This window comes from Leucopleurus acutus (assembly GCF_964270905.1).
Source record: "Leucopleurus acutus genome assembly, chromosome: 14".
Classification (NCBI taxonomy): domain Eukaryota; kingdom Metazoa; phylum Chordata; class Mammalia; order Artiodactyla; family Delphinidae; genus Leucopleurus; species Leucopleurus acutus.
The window spans coordinates 50,326,996-50,344,815 of NC_139156.1; the positions used below are offsets into that span (position 1 = coordinate 50,326,996).

Below are 17,820 nucleotides of genomic sequence, written 5' to 3' on the forward strand. Positions count from 1 at the left end.
TAGCAGCAACAGCTAACATTCATTGAGTATTAATCAGGTGCCAAGAACTAAGTACCTTTTAGGTATCTAAGTAGTTGATTCCGACTGCAACCCTGAGGTAGGTACTATTATCCCCACTTTACAGACAAGAAAATCGGGAACTAGGCCACGTAGTAAAATAAATTACACACAAAACAGTAACTTCAGCTAGATTTCAAGGAATGTATAAGAGTTGCCTATCAGAGGAAATGAAGGCCACAAGTAGAGAAAACTGTGTAATTAAAGGCACAGAGTCATTTCATGGCTGGTTCAGAAATCAGCAGAAAGATAAATGTGCCTGAAGGATAACAAGGAAGATTCTTTTTCCATGAGCTACTTTCATGAGAACTGCCTAAATCAAAGAGTAAATACCCTGTTAACTTAGTCTAAGTTCCTAATAGTATTAAGAGAAACCTATTGTCAAGGTTAGCAGGAATCCAGTTACATTTCCAAGTATAAGGTTATCATTACCCTATAGTTAGCCCATTTTGTTTACTGCTATTCAATTATCCAGAAATATATACTGAAATATATACTGATGAAGTAATATATATATACTGATGAAGTAATGCAAGCAAGGAAATCACAGTTGACTCTTGAACAACACAGGGATTAGGGGCACCAAAGCAGGGGTTAGGGGCACCGAACCTCTGCAAAGTCAAAAATCTGGGTATAACTTTTAGTCGGCCCTTGACATCCACAGTTCCTCCACAACCACAAGGCTCACATCCTTGGATTCAACCAACTGCAGATCGGTGTAGTACCACAGTATATATTATTGAAAAAAATCGGCATGTAACTGGACTCATGCAGTTCAAAACTGTGTTGTTCAGGGATAAACTGTAGAATATATATGTGAATGATACATCTTTCCAGAGAGAAAAGTGAGCAAATAATTATAATGTGTTGGTCATGAGCAAAGTATACACTCATCTTCAGATATATTGGGAACAAAAAATAATATTGCAGTCTCATTAACAAGAGATTGGAAACAGACATTTTATGAAGGCTTTCACATATCACATAAGCATCGCAATGGGGAAGAAACAACAGGGAAGAAAATATTTTTTAAAATGTTGTTATGTATACCACAATTGGGAAAGACTAATTATTATATATAAAAAATGACTTCCAGTTGAATTTAAAGAGTTTAGGGCCTTTAAAAAATAATATATCAAGACTAAAAAAAAAAGATGGACTGCAAATCATGAAGGACATATTTTTAAACTAAGTGGCAAACTAAGCTATTAAGAAATGATAAGTATATTTGATTATATAAAAATTTAAAGCATCTATACAATTAACATTAAAGTTAAAAGCTGGTGAAAACCTATGCTAATATGACAAAGAATTTATAACTCAAGTGTATTAGGAGACTGTTCAAACATATAAGATCATTTCTAGGCCCCAATAGACAAATAGTCAGTTCTCACAAATATACATATAACTGGAAAAATGTTCTATTTGACTTATTGAAGAAATACAAATTAAAGTATTAAAGGTATTGTTTTACAGGTATTAAATTGGGGGAGAAATACTCAATGTGATTAACAAGACTGCAGAAAAAATGGTACATTATCAGACATAACAACTGACGTTTCTGGACAAACGTATGCCTGTATATACAAAAGTCATAAAAATTACTTGCACTCTCTGATTCAGTTATCCAACTCCTATGCCAAAGAAATGATCCTAAGTACGAGAAAACCTATAATAAGATATTCTCTTAAAGTTACAAATGTAGAATTGTCCTGTAAGAGGACAACTGAAATACAATACAGTAAGCGACTTGATGGAATACTACACAGCCATCATTCAGTCATGGCTAGGTTCTGCTGGTGCTGGAGGAAATGGACTCAAAGCTGAAATCAAAACACAGTATGGTAATAACATTTATAGCCAACATGCATATAGCACTTCCTTTAGAATAGGCACTGCTCTAAGGATTTTACACATAAAGACAGGCAAAGGAGAACACATCAGGAAATGGGTAATTCCAGTGTAGTCTTAAAGGATAAGTAAAAAGTTCTAAGGACACAAAGTGTGTCAGGCTTTGTATTTTAGGGTAAGGGATTCTATAAGACAATACAGAGATGGGGACAAGCATAGCATATTTGGAGAATTACAGGCAGTGATGCTGTCACATGAAGGCTGTGGTATACAGTGGGGAGCAATGTGGTTAGTAAATTAGGCAAGGGCCAGATCATAGAGGGCCTGAACATCAAGCGTGGCTTTAGTCAGGGAGTAACAGATAGACCTGCATTTGAGATGGCTTTGACAGCTGTTTGGAGGATATACTTGACAAGGACAACGACAAAACTAGGCTAGGAAACTGGTTATCAAGATGTTGTAATATGCCAGGTAAGAGCAGGGGCCTGACCCAAGAGAGTGATAATAGGGAGGAGAAGAAACAGGAGAAAAGGAGATGTTGGCAATTCACTGCATGAGAGAGAAGAGCACAAAGAAGTAGTCAAGACTGACATCTCCATTTCTAGCTTAGATGATATAGTAAATAGAAACAGAGAATGAAGGAGGAGACATATGTCCAAAGAGAAATACATATATGTATATTGGCAGCGTCATGCAGCTCATGGGATCCCTGACTAGGGATCGAACCTGGGCTCCTGGCAGTGAAAGCGCTGAGTCCTAACCACTGGTCCGCCAGGGAATTCCCCAATGAGGAATATTTTTGACTTTTAAATACATTGCTAGAGGTACACACACCTCTTGAGAGGTGTGTTAGAGGTATTCCATCTGTGAGTGGGACACACAGTGGAAATGTCCAGTGGGACAACTGGATTACCAAGTATGAGAGAGACTGATCTTATGTGTTATCAATATATATGTTATATGTGAAATCATGACAGTAGAAAGTTTGATGAGGACTGGACTAAAGATATAAATCTACATTCTAAAGAAGAAAAGGAACCTACAAAGAAAATGGAGGGGGGCGATGTTAAGGGGTATATAGGGAATTCAGACAGAAGTGACACAAAAACCAAGGGATAAAGCTTGTAGGACGACAAAGGCCATGCCAAATGTCTATTTTCCCAGGTTTCCACATTAACTGGAAAGGTAGTTTAAGGAGAGTCAAGAAAAGGTTTATTCGATTTACTGAATTTAGGATAGGTAAGATACAGAAATTTATAAGGTGAGGATGAAGGGGAAGTTGAGAAAGCACACTGAAGAGAGATGAGAGAGGAGGTCTTTAACTGCAGCAGAAGATAAGAGTCCAGAACACGAGAAGAAAGGTTGGTTTTCCACAGCACAGCGGTCACTTTTCCCTACAACTGGAATAAAGTGATTGAGAGTGACACAGACACAGACTAAGTCAGAAGGCAGGCAGCAGATCTTGCTTGAAAAACACAAGGCTACCTGCAGAAGTTGAGAAGAGTAGCTGAGAAAGAGGCTGAGGAGAGTGGCCAATGTCTGGAACAGCTCATCAAGGGAATGGGAGAGACAGCTGTCCTGAGATAAAGCAAAGACTGTAGACATGGCAGGTCCAGTGTAGATTTTAGACCCTAAAATTGTAATGGTATAAGTCACCATATTTGTATCATTTGAAACTGAACTGCGAAACCATGTTGGATAAGAAGATGACATACTTGGGGATTTGCTGATGAAAGTGAAGGACAGTCTAGTGTACTAGGCTGAGACAGTGTGAGATATTGCATCTCACCTTGGAAAGAAGGAAGAAAGACTAGGAATGATCTGCCTGAAAGGAAGGCATTGGGGACAAGAAATAAATACATGATATGTCTATCATGTAGTATTAAATTAACAGACAAACTGTAAAGGAAGATGGACAAAATGAAGACATTAATTCTATAAAAAAGTTGGAATTAAACTTTTTTTCTTTAAAAAGAATTTCTTTACATGTAAAAAACTTTTCACAAAAAAGAATTCAGGAAAAAAGTCAACTTTACTCTTAAAATATCAGTTACAAAACTTAAAAAAACTGAGATAATCAGAAATCATCTAAATCAATGGTTCTCAATTGAGTATGCAAGTAAAAGTTTTTTAAAAAGAGATGTCCTACTGCAAACCTATTATTATACTCACAATAGGATGGAAGCCCAGAGACGGGAAGAAATTTATATGAGAACAGGTAGGTAACATGTTGAAAAGCCAAAATTAGATAACCAGATGTGACTACTATCCTATATTCTTTTGATTTTGTGTTTTATACATAAATTTGTTCCCAATAGGTCACTCCACATCCTATGAGAAAATTACGCTTCTCTGACCCCTAATACCAAGCGTGGCCACTTGACCTGTTTTGGAAACGACATATGTTACATCCAAGCAGAATCCACATGTTATTATGCCAATGCTACTTTCCCTCAGGTACAAAAAACATGTCCCAGGATAAGTGCTGATCCTTCAGCCTGGATCTCAGAATGAAGAGGACACGTGAAGTCCCATTGATCTACAACCAAAATGCCACATATCGAGAAATAACAAGAAATAAACTTTTGTTATTGTAAGCCACCAATATTTTGAGGTTGTTACTACAGATAAGTAGCACACTGACTATTATACCTTGAAAACAGAATGTGAAAGGAAACAATAATTTTACTTGGAAACATGAAAGACATCAAGAATACCTGTATGTGCTTAAGAAGTAAATATGTGATTCAGGTAGATGCAAAAATCAAAAAGAGCTTTCTTCAACTAAAAATAGACCTCAAGATGAGAACTATAAAGAAATACACCTTCAAACACTAACCTGCATCTGCATTCTATAATTTTATCATTAAACATGAAAAAAATAAATTAATGTCATTTTCATTAATATTTCTTCAATGTTATGATTATATATGAGAAGTACCTATTAACTGTTTTAATTTTTGTTGGTAGTCATATTTTAAAAACTGTTATTCATAATTATAAAAAAGAATTTAATGATTTTTATTTTTTTAAAAAGAATCCTGTACCAATATTAATACAGGGACAGATGATTATCCAACTGATAAAACAACCTCAAATTAAAGCACCACAGTGATATCATTTTAACTTAATAAGGTAATAAAAGTTAAAAGAAATCTGATTAAAACCCAAGACAGCAAAGCTGCAGGTTTTAATATATTTATTATTAAATGTTTTAATTATTATTGCTTTATAATTTTAGTAATAAAAATTTTTTTTTGAAAAATTCAGCATGACTACCTAGTCATCATACCTTGTATATTTGATCACCATCTTCTGGTTCTGGACTAGATGACAAGGAGAGTTGAACATCATGCAATGAACCACTTTCATCATGCTGTCAGAAAGAAGAAAAAGAAAACGTAAGATTAATACAATTAACTGCAGACACTGAATTCACCCCAGGCCAAATATAAGCATGGCAAACAGGAAATAAGATTTTAGAAATCTCCTTTTCATCTCTATGCACTGGTAGAAAGAAATGTGGAACTACCTCACCTATGAAAAATGTAAAATAAAAGTCAAATTAAATCTGATTTGAATCAGCTGTGGTGTTCTGAATATAAAGGAGTCAGAAACAATAATATTAAATGGCTCAAAAAGGTTTGACCATGGGCTTCCCTGGTAGCGCAGTGGTTGAGAGTCCGCCTGCCGATGCAGGGAACGTGGGTTCGTGCCCCGGTCCGGGAAGATCCCACATGCCGCGGAGCGGCTGGGCCTGTGAGCCATGGCCGCTGGGCCTGAGCGTCCGGAGCCTGTGCTCCGCAACGGGAGAGGCCACAACAATGAGAGGCCCGCGTACCACAAAAAAAAAAAAAAAAGGTTTGACCACAAAAGTCATTTGATTAAAAATACTAGATACATAATGCATGACTCTATTTATATGAAGTTTGAGAAAAGGCAAAACTAATTTTTAAATTAGTTTAAATATTTGAGAAAAAAGGGACTGTAAAATTTGACTTATTTCCCAACATCCACAATAACTTCCTGCCCAGTGCAGAGCAGGAACCTCAAAGAAGAGGAGGACAACATAAACTCAACTGCCTTGGACATGGGGGTAGTCGTGGGAAGAAGCAGAACAGGAAAAATAATACATCAGTTTTCACTGTACAGGAATAAAAAGGTGAGCCCAGGGAAATAGAAAATAAGGAAAATAAGGAAGTTATAAAGAAAATGACTCCAGGAAGTTGTATGTAAATTACTAGATTCACCATTCCTGAGCACCACAGTTGCTCGTAACTGATCCTAAATAGCATTTCAAAGACTTTGAGAAATAAACTAAAACTATGCCCAGGTCCCAAGCTAGCCTTTGGAAGGTGTACACTCAAAACAGATGTGGCAAGCATGGCCGAGGCTTTGGAAACAACTGATATTACAACCACAATCCAAAGATGGCTAATTAGAACTTGCAGTCTGACCCTAATCAGATCATTTGTCTGCTTTAAAAATAAACAAAAAACAGGGCTTCCCTGGTGGCGCAGTGGTTGAGAGTCCGCCTGCCGATGCAGGGGACACGGGTTCGCGCCCCGGTCCAGGAAGATCCCACATGCTGCAGAGCGGCTGGGCCCGTGAGCCATGGCCGCTGAGCCTGCACGTCTGCAGCCTGTGTTCCGCAACGGGAGAGGCCACAACAGTGAGAGGCCCGTGTACCACAAAAAGAAAAACAAAAAAAAAACAAAAAACAATATTCTCCATAAGATTTAAACAAGATCCAGAGTCTCACAACACAACATTTGAACATCTAAAATGTAATCCAAAATTACTCAATGTAAAAACAACAAAGAAAATCTCAATTCACACAGAAAAAGATAATCAACAAACATCAATGACAAAATAAAAGAGAAGTTGAAATTAATTAGAAGAGATTTTAACAGAGCTATTATAAAAATTATCCAAAAGTAAGGATGAAATCTTAAAGGGAATGGAAAGAGAAAGTCTCAGCAAAGACAGAATATACAAAGTGGAAACAAATGAAAATTTTAGAACTGCAAAGATTCAATAATCAAAAATTTTAAATGCACTGGATGGACTAAATTCCAGCATTTGAGGTAACAGAGTGAACTTGAAGATATATCAACATAAATCATCCACTCTGAACAATGAAGAGAAAAAAAACAGAGCCTGCTGCAGGAGCTGTGGGGCAATAACAAAAGATCTAATATTCATATCATTGAAGTCACAGAAGGAAGGGTGTGAGGCAGAAAAATATTTGAAGAAATAATGGATAAATACACCTCATATCTGGTGAAAGACATGAACCTACATATTTGAGAAGCTCAATTTAAAAGTAGAGAAAATAGAATGTGCTCTCTGAACATAAGGGAATTTAACTGGAAATTAATAACAGAAAAATTATCTTCAAACACTTAGAAAGTAAATAACAAATTTCTTTGATCTGTGGGTCAAAAGAAGAAGTCCCAAAGTAAATGAGAAAATATTTTGAATGGAAGGAAAATGAAGTCACCACATATCAAAATTTGTGGAATGCAACTAAAGCAGTACTTAGAAGGAAAAATTATTGTATGAGATACTTATATTAAAGCAAAGGTGTCAAATCCATAACTGGAGCAAATTAAAGCCAAAACAAACAGACAAAAATAACAGAGAACAGAAATTAATGAAACTGAAAATCAAGAAATGGAAATCAATAAAACCAAAAGCAGGTTTTTTGACAATTGCAAAATCATTAGCAAAACTGCCAAAAAGGCAAAAGGTATTTATAAAGTGGCTATTTTTTAACAATAGCAACAACAAAAATAATGATAATGTGAAAGTCTGTGTTTTGTGTGTGTGTGTGTGTGTGTGGTAAGCGGGCCTCTCACTGTTGTGGCCTCTCCCGTTGCAGAGCACAGGCTCCGGACACGCAGGCTCAGCGGCCATGGCTCACGGGCCCAGCCGCTCCGCGGCATGTGGGATCTTCCCGGACCAGTGCACAAACCCATGTCCCCTGCATCGGCAGGCAGACTTGCAACCACTGCACCAACAGGGAAGCCCAAGTCTAGGGTTTTTAACTGACTCCATTAACTCACAATTGTAAATACTTTCCCAAAAAGCACATTCCATTTTTCAATATTCATTTGTCTCATAATTTATATACCTGATAAAGGACTTATATATAAAGAACTATCAAAAATCAATAATAAAACAGACAAAATTTTTGTTAATAGGCAAAAGAATAGAGACTTCACCAAAGATACACAATTGGAAAATAAGCATACGAAAGATGCTCAATATCATTAGTTATTATGCAAATGCAAATTAAACAGTGAGATACCAACGTATACCTATGGGAACGGCTTTTGAAAAATATTGACAATACCAAGTGTGGACAAGGATGTAAAACAATTAGAACTTTCATTAATTGCTGGTGGGAATACAAAATCATATAACCACTTTGGAAAACAGTTCGGCAATTTCTTAAAAAGTTATATATATACTTACCATACAACCTAGCAATCCCCACCCCCAGGCGAGAAATGAAAACAACATCACATGAAAATTTGTGCATGAATGTTTACAGTGGCTTTATTCATAATTGCCAAAACCTGGAAAGAGACACAAATATCCTTCAACTGGTAAACAGATAAACAGACTATGATATATGCATACAGTGTAATACTACTCAGTAATAAATAGGAAGAAACTACTGGTACACGTTACAGCATGACTGAATTTGAAATGCATTACAGTAAGTGAAACAGCCAGACTCCAAAGACTAAAAAATATACAAGTCCACGTATGTGACAGTCTTGAAAAGGCAAAACTGCAGAGACATAAAACAGATCAGTGGTTGCCAGGAGCTAGCAGTGGATATAGGGATTGACTTAAAAGGAAAAAAGAAAAGAAATTTTAAAGTGTGATTATAATAGCTGCACAACTGCATGCATTTGTCAAAGCTCACAGAACTGTACAACAAAAAAGACTGAATTTTACTGCATGTATATTATACCTCAATAGAACTGTAACAGGTTGAATAGTGTCCCCCTAGAAATTCATCTAACCCAGAACTTGTGACTATGACTTCATCTGGAAATAGGATCTTTGCAGATATATTCAAGTTGAGGTCATAATGGGTTAGGGTGGGGCCTAAATCTAATATGACTGGTGTCCCTGTAAGAACACAGAAATTTGGAAGCATGGGTCATGTGAAGATGGAAGCAGACTGGAGTGATGCATCTACAAGCCAAGGAATGGCCAGGATTGCCAGCAACCTCCAGAAGCTAGAAAGGCAGGAAGCTTCCTCTCCTAGAGCCTCAAAGAACACATGACCCTGATGACATCTTGATTTCAGATGTCTAGCCTCTAGAACTTTGAGAGAATAAATTTCTGTCGTTTATGCTGCCCAGCTTGTGGTACTTTGTTATGGCAGCCCTAGAAAACTAATGTAAGGCCTAATAAAACAAAAGAAAACAAAAAGAGAGAAACACCAGATAAATCTCAACAATCCCAAGGAAAATAAAGCTGACACAGCAATATTATTATAACACACGGGTTATAATTAAGGTATAATTGAAGATGAAAAGTATTAATGAGGATAAAGAAAGGCTTTAATTAATGACCGCAGGAACAATCCACCAAGAAGATGTGCCAACCATAAAGATTTATATACCTAATAAAATAGCCTAAAGATACTAAAAGATTAATGTAATAGATATACCACTACATAAAACATAGAGAATATATATCCTAGTCAAACAAACGTAGAACAGTCACAAAAACTGACCAGGCTCCAAGCCAGGGGTTAGTTAACAAACTATTGTCCACAGGAGAACTCCAGTCAACTGCCATTTTTATTACAGTCCATGAGCTAAAAATGGTTTCTACATTTTTAAATGGTTACATTTTAAATGATTTTATTAATATCTACATAACATCAATTTTGCCTCTCAGCTGAAAAGGCTAAACTATTTACTATTTGGCCAAAGAAAAGTTTTCCAACACAAAGGAAATATCAACACATTCCAAAGAATTTATATCATATAGATATTATTCTTTACTATTAATGTACTAAAATTAGAAATTAATTAAAAAGCGAGTCTCATATTTCAAACCAATGTTTTTGAATACTGAAAAAATTCTTCTAAATAAAATAAATTTATAGTACAGCCCAAGACAAGTGGGAGTCATTAATGTTTAAGTTATTTCTATGTCTCAAAGGAAAAAAAAATCCTTCCAATTTTTTTTAACAGACTAGTAGTCTAGATTCAACAGATCAAAGAAGGAAAAAGCTATTATTTCCATCAAAGCACAAGAGCTTAAAGATCATGAATATAATCTCCAATTCAATCAATAATAAAACCACCTACCCTCCAAATAACTTTGACCCTAAATAATGGTAGTACTCGCTATAAAACCTTGACTAGGATGAGAAGTGTTCAGGTCAAACATTTTGAGACATTAGGAAGCATTTTGAGACAAGTTTTTTTAAGCATTAGACGGGGGAAAAGCATAAAATGTACAGAAAACATTCTCTTTTTAAAAACACTGAATAACAACCATGCATGCAATTTTCATACTTCATACTACACATACTAAGGAGCTAACAGTTATTGACCAGTGCTGGGAACTGTTCTAAGCATTTTGCATAAACATATTTAATAAGTACATAGATACAAAAATAATACATAAAAACTATAAAACACCACTGCACAAAAGTAAGCAATTCATAGTTAACTGATTATCGAAGTATTCTGGCTGCTTTACTAAGTGAAGTGTCTTAGTGGGTTCTAGTTAGGATTTTTGAATTCTGAATGCAATTAACCTTAAGTTGATTAACTCTTATGTCATTAGCATTTTACTAAAGAGTCCAAAAGATAGGTAAACCTTCCTCTGTCCTAAGAGGAAGATGTCCATGATCTTTCACTTTTCTTTTTGACAAAGCAGAAAGGTAAACTTTTGTTCTAATATTAAACTCTTCACATATTAACTTGTTGGAAAACCGTATAACAAACTCCATCTTACCCAAGTGGTTCTTCCATGAGTTTGCAAAAACTGGGATCTTCCTATGAGTTCCAGAGCAGCTGCAATGGACATGGACACTTGAAATGACTAACCAAAAGGTTTGGCAGCACTGACCAATCTCTGCTGACAAGCAGCATCAGTGATGTCAACAAAATTGCCTTGTGTTTCAGATATGCTACAACACAATCACAAGAGGCATCCTAGGAAAGGGAGTAGAGGAAGAGGAGAAATTTTTTTCATTTTCTTTTAAAAAGTCACTTTTTAAAAAAACAAAAGTATATATGGATGAACATCACATCACAGAATGTGTGCACTGAGAATAGTTTTTTGAGTAATACTGTAATTCACCTATGGGACTTAAAATCTAATGATTCAAGCTACATTTGGAAAGATTTTAAAGATATGGAGTCACAAAGCCTGATTTTCAATAAGTGTTTCAAAGATGAGTTGATCCTCACAGATGGTTTGGGGCAAAGACATTTTCAAAACAGAAAACTCTCCCCGGCATTCAAATTGACTAGAACATTGTTATATATGGGTTAAGTCTGTAATATTCTAATCAAACCTTACTTACAAATATCTTCTGTTTAAACTTTTTTTTATTAAACCTAATTGTTTAATTTGTACATATCTGACTCAGGATATCCTTTTCTGTAGGTTTCTTTTGTCACTTAAAAATATTAGTTGTAGATTTCTTCTAATTTTTCTACATTAAAAAAAAAATATTTAGGGCTTCCCTGGTGGCGCAGTGGTTGAGAGTCCACCTGCCGATGCAGGGGACACGGGTTCGTGCCCCGGTCCAGGAAGATCCCACATGCAGCGGAGCGGCTGGGCCCGTGAGCCATGGCCGCTGAGCCTGTGCGTCCGGAGCCTGCCACAACAGGAGAGGCCACAACAGCGAGAGGCTCGCGTACCGCAAAAAAAAAAAAAATTTAACTCTTCAAACCACCTGAGTTTACTATAATATAAAACAAGAAATTAAATAATTCCTTCTATACTACTGAGTTTTTCTCAACATTTATTTCAAAACCCTTCTGTGTCCAACTGATTTTAGTACATACTTCAGCACATATTTCTGGGTTTTCTATTCTCTTCCACTGCTCTAAGTTTCCATTTGTGTCAATATTATAACCTGCTCTAAAGGGTTTTTCCCTCCTTCTCTTTTTGTCTTTCTTAATGTACACAAATCTTACACTTTGGTGTTAACAATTTTGGAGTCATTTTGATTAATCCCCAGAATAAAACTGTTGTGATTTTGGCTGAAATTGTATTACATCTACCAATAGTACCAGGAAGAACTACAGGCTCCAATCACACACTCAGATTGTATCTTATCTTTGCTCTTTCAAACACATCGTTCTTCCCAGCCACCCAACACCCACTCCTCACACCCCCACCGTGGGAGATAGAGGTCTCCCATGTGCCTCTCATGGACTAGACTCCCTGGCAATGCCTCGGAGAGAAAGGCTAAGGAGTTCCCATGAAATCCGGCTTCAGGAGAATTAGCAACTCTGTTTAGGAGCTGGATGGACCCTAACAGTACAGTGTGTCCCCCAGAAGTTCTTGCATATGGCCCAGTCTATTCCTACGTGGGTTGGACCTGGAGACTGATCCCAGGGAGCCTGGATGTCAAGTCAGTGTGACACGCCAACACATCATTCTTACAGTTATTTAATACTCGTATGTTCTCCTAGACTATAATGTAGCCTTGATTACTACATTAATATCCATGGATTAAGATAATTTTTATAATATTTAGCCTCCCTATAGAATATAAGTATCGGTATTTTATCTAAATCTTTTATACAAAGTTTTGCAGGGTTCTTTATAAAACATCACAAACATCTCTCAGATTTATTGATGATTTAATGTTTTATTGATGCAGTGGTTATTTCATTATTTCCAATTTAAATCTTTGATTTATTATCCTTGAAGTCTTGAGTATAGTACTGTTTACCTGTTGGAGCAGGTTTTTTTTTTTGGACCATGTCCCACAATAAGGAATACATTTTACATCATAACCATGTACATATATACTTGAATATGTGTGCATGCATGTGTGTGTATGTTTGCATGCATGTGTCTAAAAAAGATGGTGGATGGATAGATGGATGGTAGACAGAGAGATACAAATATCACACTAAAAACAAGTTTCACAAAACAATATCTGTCCTTATCATGCATACGTGATGCCCCCTAATAGTTTCTATACCATTCTACTTTATTAGGAAAAAAGTCTAGTTATGATGGACAAAATTTATTTCAAAACCCACTAACCATTTGTAATGTGTAGTTTTAAGAACAATGCACTAGATATAGGAAAGGATTATGTCTTCTTTCTTTTTATCTTCATTACTACCACAATCCTTGATACTCAACAAGTGCTTAATAAAGTATACTGAATGATGAAATAACAATACATGGATACTAAAGTAAATGGAATTAGCTTTTTGGGCAGCTACATAAAACTGTAAGCAATGCAAGCAATTAAAAAACTTTCACATTTTTACCTTTGTTGATGTTTCTATTGTCAGTAAAAATAACAGCTAACACTTACTTATTAACTGCTTTCTATGCATCAGACACTATGCTTAGCACTTTATCTGAATTTCCTCATGCTTTCTTTATAACAGTCCTAAGATAGGAGCTAGTATAATCTCTATTTCTTTTATGAGGAAGTCTAGGCATAGGAAATTTAAGTAATTTAATTTATCCAAGATAATTTATCCACAACAAACAAGTGGGGAAAATGGCCTAAATTCAAATTCTGATTTTTTGAATACATCTATTATTATTAACTTTCATCATTATTCTAGAGATTCGACATTACCCCAATTAACCCACAACTAAAAACAACTCAAATGTCTATCAATGGGTAAATGGATAAAAATAAGATTGTGGTGCATACATGTATAATGGAATGCTATTCAACAATAAAAAGGAATGTACTGAAACTCACAAAACACAGATGAGTATCAAAGCCATTATGGTGAGTAAAAAAATCCAGCAACAAAAAAAAGCACACATTGGATGGTCTAGAAGAAGACAAAGCTTTTAGATGAAATTCTAGAAAGGACAAAGCTTTAGTAACAGAAAGCAGAGCAATGGCTGTCTGGGCCAGGTTTGAGAGAAGACTGACTCCAAAGGGACATGACAGAACATCAGCAGCAACAGCAGTGTTCTATACCTTGATGGTGGGGCTGGGGGTTTCACAACTGTGTCTATTCATCAAAACTCCAGCTGCATACTAAAAATGGGTACACTTTACTTGAATGCAAATTCTACCTTGATAAAGTCAATAAATTTTTTAAAATTTGCTTCCTCTTCCTCCTCACTTTCCTTTTTCTTCCTGAATAAGCCATCAGGTGAGACAACAAAAGATAAGTCTCCACCCAAAACGACAGCCCAGCATAGGGTTTCAGAGTCTAAGTGGGTTGAGAAACATGTCCCTGCAGGGGGTCAGCTTACCAAGGCAAGTCAGAGCTCAGAGGAGTAAAAAGGGCATCCACAGAAAGGATGGGGGAAGAAAGATTCCAGTGTCAAACCTGAATAGAATGAGGAGGGTGCATGCACACAGGGGCAGCCTGGTCTGGGCTGTCAGAGTCTAAGCTGAGTGGGGTGGGTGTACTCCCACAGGAGGGCCTGGAGAGGGCTACCAGAACTCAAGCAGCATGAATAGGGCACTTATGCAGGAAAAGGCCCAGTGCCAGGTGTCAGACCCAAGGAGGGCTAAGAGGGCATCCACGTGCAGGCATCAACTGACACGTGGCATCAAGCCCAAGCAGAGTGAAGAGGCATCCACAGGAGGAGGAGACTGGTGTGGGGTATCAGAACCCATGGGGCTGACAAGGAGTCAGAGCCCAAGTAGGGTGAAGAAGGTGTACACAGGTGAGCAGCCAGGCATGGGGATTCAGAATCTTAGAGGGATGAGGAGGGCAACTGCACAGGACAGGTGGTGAGAAGCTGGTTATAATCAAGAGAATTGTTCAAAAGAGTAAGTTTATTAAGGTCATCAAAGTCAAGAGAAAACTGAGGAAGTACTACAGTTCGAAGACATCTACAGAAACATGACAGCTAAAAGCAATGTGTGATTCTAAACTGGATCTTTCTGCTTCTGCTATAAAGGACACTACCAGGACAAATGGTGAACAGGCTCTAAGGATTAAATGGTAGTAATGTGTCAATGTTGATTTCCTGATTTTGAAATGCAGAATAAAGCCACAACTAAATATCACTAGATTCCCATCACATGACAAAAATTAAGAAGTGTGATAATACGAAGTGTTGCTCAGATGTAGAACAATGGAAGAAAAAGCATCTATTACTTGAAGGAGTGAAACAGATTGAACAATTTTGGAAAATAGTTTGGTATTTGTAGGGTGGAATATTTCTATGCCCCATGATTCAGAAATTCCACTCCTAGTTAGTTACTCCAGAAGAATTTTCACACAAGTATACCAGGAAAAGTTCATATCAACATTATTTGTCATGGCAAAAAAAAAAAAAAAAACTGGAAAGAAACAAAATGGACATCAGGAATAAAATGGAGAAAGAAATTGTTCACAGAATTGGACAGTGCAAAAATGAAAATTAATGAAGCAGAACTAAACGTAAATATGAAAGAACCTTAAAGAAAATGCTGAATGGAAGAAGCAATTCACAGAGAAATACTTACAGTATAATTTCATTTATATAAAGTTCTAAAAGAGGCAAAAATAATATTCATGAGGACACAAACAGAGACAGTTAAAAATTAACAGAAAAAGCAAGGGAAATACTAGATTCTGGAAAGGGAAGGCACTACAATCAGGAAGGATCACATAGGGAGCTTCCTAATGTCTCGTTTCTTAACCTGGGTGGTGAGTACAAACCTGTTTCACATTATTCATTAAGGTATACCCTTATGTTGTATATGCTCTTTTTATGTATATTTCATAAACTTATTTCTCCTGGAATGAAGAGAAAAGTCTGGGGATAGAGAAGCATAAGTTCCCTGACTTTTCTATAGTTCTCTGCCACCAAGTGGCAATCATTCAGCAGCTCCTCAACTCTTAGTGCACCCTCCCAGGATGCTGCTGCTGTAAATATTTCATCCACCTGCCACTGCACCCATGCATCCACTCCCCCCCATAGAGAGACAGAGAGATAGAGACACAGGAACAGAGAGAAAGAGGCAGAGGCAGAGACAGGCAGACAGACAAAAGAATTATGTGAGGGACAAGTTACTGGTTTTATTCTTAACACTGGAGCTGAGAGGAAATAATAAAACAAAACATTTGTATATCATACTTGACAGTTCATAAAACACTACTATATACCCCTTTATTTTTATCCCCCAAAAAAGGTAGACAGGGTATGAATCATCAGGATCAAATATTTTGCAATCCCAAAGAAAAATGTCAGAAAAAGATACCATCATATTCTTCCCATTACTCCACTTTAGATATTTCATTTCTCACTCCAAGGTCAGAAGAGATGCTCAATGTGATAATATGATAAAAGCATACAGGAAAAATAATGAAATGAGAGTGAAGAAAATGGATGAGTATAACCACTCTGGAAAACCGTTTTACAGTATCTACTAAAGCTGATTCCACTCACAGGTATATACCAAACAAAAATGCACACGTATGTTCACCAAAAGACATATACCAGAATAATGTAGCAGCTCTATTCATAATAGCCAAAAACTGCCTAAGTGCCTATCAACTGTAGAACAAATGAAATAAATTGTGGTATATTCACATCATGTAATACTCTATAGCAATAAGAACAAATGAAAAAAATGAAATAATTCACAAATATAATATTGAGCAAAAGGAGCCACACACAAAAAGGAAATATAATACATTCCCTTCATTTATGTAAAGTTCAAACACAGGCAAACTCATCTATGTTTTCAGAAATCAGATAGTCACCACTAGAAATGCAGGTTAATGACTGAAAGAGGCTTCTGTTCTGGGGTCCTGGTAATGTTCTTTTTCTTGCTGGGTGCTGAGTCCATGGGTATTTTCAGTTTGTGAAAACTGACTGAGATAGACATTTATGAATTGTACCCTTCTCTATGTGCATATAATGCTTCAAGTGGTTGAAACAGGAAGTACACAATTAAAGTAAGGAAATAAGACACCACTAAAAATTTTTTTATTCTGTATGTGCCCTTGTCTTCAGATCAGGATCAAAAATTCTTATTTAAAATTCTCTAAATTAGGTAATACAATATGAGAAGTATTATGCTAAAATATTTCAAAAGCCTTGGGTTTAAAATACATTCTGCATTAGTATGCAACCAGGTGACCTTGAGAAACACAATAAATCTGGGAGTCTCAGTTTTCTGACCATTAAAATAGGATCACTGCCATCCTCCCTATCCCACAGTTACTGAGAAAGAAAATAAAGTTCACAAAGGCGCTGATTAAATTGTGAAGTACCCTTGAGTTGCATTAACAAAAACAAAAAATAGATCAAGACTAAACACAAATTGTTTACAATTTTTAAATTTTATTTGTGTGCACTGAGAACTTTGTTCAAGTGAACTCTTAAACACAGAGGCCTATTTAATAAACCATTGTTCTGGGTTTGGCTGAAGGGATGCAAGGCGATGGTGAGGAGAGTGCTAGAGGCTGCCTTCACACTCTCCTCTTCCTGTTGTACACCAGGGTATCTCCTAGAATGCCGCTGTGTGCAGCAGGCCTTGGAGTCCATATAGACTGGGGTAAAAACTCCGGTTTTATCAATAATTAGCTCTCTGAGTCTCAACTTCTTCAACTGTGAGATGAAACCAATATCACCCACTTTTCAAGAACTAGAGATAATATACATTACAGAACCTAGAAGAATGCCCAGTATGAAATGTATGACCACTACATAAAATTTTTACATACAACTCTGTAAGACATACAGGAAAGAGAA

At 36.5% G+C, this 17,820-nt stretch overlaps 1 protein-coding gene across 4 annotated transcripts in view; it reads right to left on the bottom strand.

Moving 5' to 3' along the window:
- The window catches only part of CCSER2 (coiled-coil serine rich protein 2), a 160,156-nt gene that overhangs the window by 36,561 nt on the left and 105,775 nt on the right, over window positions 1-17,820 (bottom strand). For all 4 annotated transcript variants that reach the window (XM_082855081.1, XM_082855083.1, XM_082855082.1 and 1 more), the window contains one exon: window positions 5,201-5,284. In XM_082855081.1, the coding sequence (XP_082711207.1) occupies window positions 5,201-5,284 (84 nt within the window). The remainder of the gene's footprint in view (window positions 1-5,200; window positions 5,285-17,820) is intronic.